Source organism: Gavialis gangeticus, unplaced genomic scaffold (genome assembly GCF_001723915.1).
Source record: "Gavialis gangeticus isolate Ggan-Ray unplaced genomic scaffold, GavGan_comp1, whole genome shotgun sequence".
In the NCBI taxonomy this organism is placed as follows: domain Eukaryota; kingdom Metazoa; phylum Chordata; order Crocodylia; family Gavialidae; genus Gavialis; species Gavialis gangeticus.
Genome location: NW_017729032.1, coordinates 39,533,755 through 39,539,315, shown reverse-complemented (window position 1 = coordinate 39,539,315; position 5,561 = coordinate 39,533,755). Strand labels below are relative to the sequence as shown.

At 36.5% G+C, this 5,561-nt stretch overlaps 1 protein-coding gene across 3 annotated transcripts in view; it reads left to right on the top strand.

The window, feature by feature from the left end:
- The window catches only part of XPO4 (exportin 4), a 143,665-nt gene that overhangs the window by 64,305 nt on the left and 73,799 nt on the right, over positions 1 to 5,561 (top strand). For all 3 annotated transcript variants that reach the window (XM_019524537.1, XM_019524536.1, XM_019524535.1), the window contains exon 6: positions 4,090 to 4,202. In XM_019524537.1, the coding sequence (XP_019380082.1) occupies positions 4,090 to 4,202 (113 nt within the window). The remainder of the gene's footprint in view (positions 1 to 4,089; positions 4,203 to 5,561) is intronic.

The following is a 5,561-nucleotide window of genomic DNA, read 5'->3' as shown; positions in this document are numbered from 1 at the left end:
ATGGAACAATGTCCTGATTTTCCCCCCCCCCCCAACCCAGTTCCTAATGGTACTGACACCTCTGAAACCTGGTCTTTTAGGTGACAGCCAACATACTGAGCAGCAGTGTTCTGAATCTTGGTGTATGTGTACTGGTGGGGCTGCAGTAGGAATACAGTTTGAAGCTATCTAGCTTGGACATGTTGAGCAATGAGGCTGTGGTAGCACATTGCTTACTGTGGGATGCAAAATCTGCCTGACAACCCGAGTAAATGTTTGAGAGCTAGTATTGTGGAGCTGCAAGCTCCAGTATAACACTGTTAGCAATACCTGAGTCATAACAGTGATGGAAGACATACATGAAGGTAAGTGCTTAAAACACAGGGTAATCAACATTTTGTCTTAACAGTTAACAATGTAGCTATGCAATAAGTTCATGAATTAAACATTTAATATTTACTTTATTTTTTAGAAACGGCTGCCAAGCTTGCAAACAGAGGCTTTTGCTCCTTTATTAACCAAAAAGTAGTCAAACCTAAGTCCACAGAGAATAACTTTTTACTGAGGGATTGTGAAATCCTGTATAGGATGAGATTCTTTTTCCCCTGGGGGCCATTTTCAGTAGACACGTGCCTCAATATTAGCAAGTAGTTATTTGACCCTGGCCTTGTGCTTGGCAAAGAAGCAAGCCAGGAACCACAGTCTTAAAATCTAAATATTCTTTGTGTACTAGTGTAATGTTATGCAGAAGATTTCCATGGTGTTAAATCTTCTTTTATTTTTTATCGTCAATAAAATGCAAATATCGGAATACTTCCGGAGTGCCTGTATTATATTTGGAGAAATACTCTTTCAAATGCAATTCATTTATACTGACCTTTGAAACAAATACCACAATCCAAGCCAAATCATCCCTTCTATGGGAAGGAGGTGTGGGGGTTGGGTTAGGGGGGTCAGCTCTTGAGAAAATAAATGAGGCTTCATTGTTTATTCTTACCATACTGGTTCATGGGGGAAGAGGCTTTGCTAACCCAGAAGAAGGGACTATGGGGCTCAGCCCCAAACTGTGGAGGTCTCTAGAACATCCTGAGCTGCAGCACTAACTTCAATCCCTAACAGCAGCCCTGGTACTTGCAAAGAAACTTGGTGAAAAAGATAATGAAGCCCTCTTTTGCATGGTTGGAGATGCAACAGCATGTTTCATGCCCTTTCCCAGCCATTGGCCTCAGGACTATGGAGTGCCTTCTGTGGAGGTGGGGTGAGGTCAGGTGGCTATCTGAAGAGAAGGCTGGCACTTATCTCCTGAGTATGCATCTGGAGGATTAGCCCCACTAACTGTGTTATGTAGATGCAAATATAAAATTTTATAATATACTACTATTCAGTAACATATCAGAGTGCCATAACTTTGGGGTGTTATACGTGACATTTAAAAGAAACTATGAAGAATAGATAAGCACTTCCTAAATAATACTTCAATACAGCCTGCTGTTGTACCCTCAGGCAAAAAGCTGTGGTGAAAAGGTGAGCCTTGACATCATGCCATGAATGAAATGTCTGTTACTACACTCTTTATTTAATGCATCATCTCAGTCTTTCAAGATTCAAGCAGATTCTTCCTTTAAAATTTCTCTGGACAGCTTCTGAACTTTAGTTGTTAATGTCATATTGATGTTTCTTTAAATATGCATTTCTGTTGGGTTACAAATGGCCTTCATTAGAAATAAAGTTGTGGTTGGATAGAAGTTGGTTGTTCTTCTCAGAATGAATTGTCTCTTATATTGCTGTCACTTAAAGAAACTGCGATAAGAGCCTAAGAAGCATCATGCTGGGTCAGACCACTCATCCATTTAGCCCAGTATTCTGTCTCTGGTGGTGGTAGGAATGGATGCTTTAAAGATATAGTGTCCCTGCAGTATTATGTAGTGGTGATGGTGTTCTGCTCTTTTTAATCTTTGCTGTGTTGCAGCCTGAACTTCTGGAAAACCTTCTGTGCCAGTACATATTGCTTCTTATTTTTTAAGAGTTTTGACAGTCTTCAGATTCACAAATTTAGGGCACATTTTTCAGCATGTGTGTGTACCTGGACCAGTGCTAGGAAGTATGAAAGGCTGAAGATGCTACAGATGACAAAGATGTCATTAGCTTGTGTACGTAGTGTTGAGCATATATGAACACAATAGGAATTGCACCTGTACAAGCCAATTTAGTATTGCCTCTCCTGGAAAAACAGTGATGCGGATACAGTTCTGTTCTATATTGTTTAGTGAACATAAATGGTTTTCCTACAAATCTTTTGTTGTCATGTGTGTCATCAGTCCATTAGTGTGAGTTTCAATACTAAAAATAACAGGATATGTCTGCTAAATACTGAGGCTTGTTAAAATAGTGACAGTAAATGACCTCCCCTGAGGTGTATTATGTAGCAGGTCTCATTTGTAAATTAAATCTAATTAAGAGCAAATTGATATACAAAGACCATAATACATTACTGATCCTCTCCTCTTTATATTTTACATCTGATTAAGAAGGGTTCTCTTTAAATGAGTAAGTACAAGTAAAGGAATCTTGCTGTATTTCTATAAGATTGTCATCAAACAGGAAAGCAAAACCTTTAATGTGCAGTTTAGGCTTCTACAAGATGCAATTAAATACACTAAGCATATAACTTTCTCTGCAATATGAAGTTTTGGTGAGGGATGCTTGCTTATAATAATAATTTATGTCTATGTTTTGTTTTCACCAGGAAAAACTGAAGCACTTAAAGATACTTTAAACATCAATATCTCACACAGAGACTAAACAGAAACCTTATTTCATGCTTACTGTACGACAGTACATCTTTAGTAATTCAGTAATGTTCATGTACACATTGGTAAATTTTGATTGAAGTAGAATGAAAGTCCTTTACAATGTTGTTTGCAGCCCTGGTTATAGGACACCTCCAGCTTGCAATAAGGCTGTCCTGTGGAAAAAATGTCTTCACGATAACAGAGTTTTACTATGTGCAATTGGTGCTGAGTTATATTTTGGTTCACTGCAGCACTCATGAGCCTTCCTCAGAGAAGTGGCAATAAAATAAAATAGTCCATTCTTTAGTTACTCTTACACTGTTGCATATACTACTGTATTTGAGGGTTTTTTGGTCTTTAAAAAAAAAAGATCTTCAGTTACTTACTCATTCCATTAATTGCATGAGTCGGGTGGAACTTACTGACTTTTATAAGTATAGTAATAAACAGCATTTATTGACTAGAAATTGATTTAACCTGATGAACTAAAAGCCACATATTTGATTACTTTAATCAGTGCAGTGGTATGCACGGTACACAAAAAACATGCATAAAAATGCATTCTAGGTTATAAACTGACACAGAATGCTGGGATTTGTATGTTTGTTAAATGGTTTCTCACATTTCTGGTTCTCTAGCTGTAGATCATTTGCAAACTTCAAAGCTATATATTTTTCAATAATTTAAGGTTAAAAGATGGGGGGGTCTAATGATATCTTCAGTGAATACATTGGTGAAATGCATGCAGGTCCTTATGTTTCTCCTTTAGCAACATATGTTTTATATGACAATCACTTGTGTTGCCTTGAGCCTTTGTTCTTCACAGCATGATAAAAAATTTAGATTAATACAGGGCTAACATATCTTCATTCTATGCAGCATATTTGGCTATTTAGAAAAATAGGATATAGGTTTCAAAGAGCTATCTTTAGCTCTCATACAGCCTTTATAAAAGCTGCCAGGAAAAAATTTTTAGAAAATGATTTCCCATTTTATATAAATTTTAACACCTGTTAATTGCAGTGGGTTTTTTTCCCTTCTCCCCCTGTCACATTAGACACCCTGGTTATCAAAGTGATCGTATCACTATGGTATGTCTCATAATTATGATCAAACTGTTATCTGACATTCCTGAAACATTCTTTTTTTCAATACTTAATACCTTTTATTCCTTGGCCTCATGCATGAATTATGCTGTGTATGTCAAGAGGCTTAAAGTTTGTTTCCATTACATTCTTTCTGAATGGATCCTGTTGTATCTAGGATTTTTTTTTAAAGCCAAGTAGGAATGTTATTGTTGACCTTGACACCAGATAACTGGGCAGACATTATATAGCTATGTTTGAATCCTCACAAAATGTGATGCTAAAGCCAACAGAGTCCTGGCGTGAGACCCTTCTGGACAGCAGAGTTATGGAGCTTTTCTTTACAGTAAGTTTCATTCTTCTTCAGCTTTCCTAGTATAAACCACAGGGGAGCAGCTCCACCGTCTTGTAAAAATTTATTGTTGGATTCTTCCTGGGTATCAGGTAGGATTTACTGCATTAATCAGAGTTCTGAGCTGAAGAATTATTGCATTTTTCCTAAGTGCTCAAGGTGTACAGTGCATATGAAGTGCCTTTTATCTTTTGATCTTAGTAACTATCAGTGTATATATGTTTTTCATACTGTGAACCAACGTCTTCAGATGCAACCGAGCTTATTGAACAGTGCAAAGTATCATTTTCAGTTAAGGTGTTGCAGTTCTTTAAATAACTGAGAGACAGGTTTTCATTGTTGCTGTAGAATGTAGCTCAAAAATAATTGAAAACAGAAGTATCTTTGCATTTTTTCCAGCTGATTTCAGCATATAAATCTTCCCTTCCCTGTATCCCTACATATGCACCAACTGGATGTAAACCTAACAGATCAATAGTAGGTCTACAAACTTGGGGGGGAGGGGGAATCCTCAGAAACACATGGCCTGTTTTATGTAACTTTTTAAAATCTCATATTAAAGTTGGCTTAAAATTAGTTATTTACTATTTTAATTTTTTATAAATTAGCATAACAGCAACATTCACAAAATATATGTAAATTAGTTATGCTAATTTTGTTTTATATTGCATCCTGGGATCCTAGAGCTCAGCGTTCTTCCAGGCAGAAGTCCCTTGTGCAGAACAGAAATTACTGCCAAGGTGATTACTAGACGAACTGTTTGTATAAATCTGTTGTACTATTTTATAATTGTCTGACATGAGAATGTGGATGCACTTTGAAGTTCAGCTTTTTACAAAGGAGATTTACTAGTTTGAAAGTGTATTTTGCTTCAGCATTTTTTTGGAAAGGTAAAAAACTTGCTGGCAAAACTCTTAACAGCCACACACAATCTGAACAGCTGTCTAGATGACCCAGACAGTTGCTACTGTCAGCTGTGAATCTCCTCATGCAAATACCGCTTGGGGTTGCAGGTTAACCCTTTCTAGTTTAATTGTACTAAGAAGTCTTTGAGTTAAATTTCTGGCTTCTGGATTGTTCTTGAGATAATTGATTGTTACTTAAAAATCAACATTTACTTATTTTTTTAAAATTTATTTGCAAAAGGACACCAGGCAGAATGTTACTTTTTTGTTTTCAAACTCCTGATTTGCAGTGGTTGAGTCTTGATGCTTTAATTTTTTCAACTGAAGTCATGCATCATTTTCCTGTTTAGGAAAATTCTTGTTCAAATACAAAAAACAAATGCTCATAGTTGTAATCGCATGACTAGACCTAACAACTTTTATTATAATTTGAAGTTGGAGATTAGGA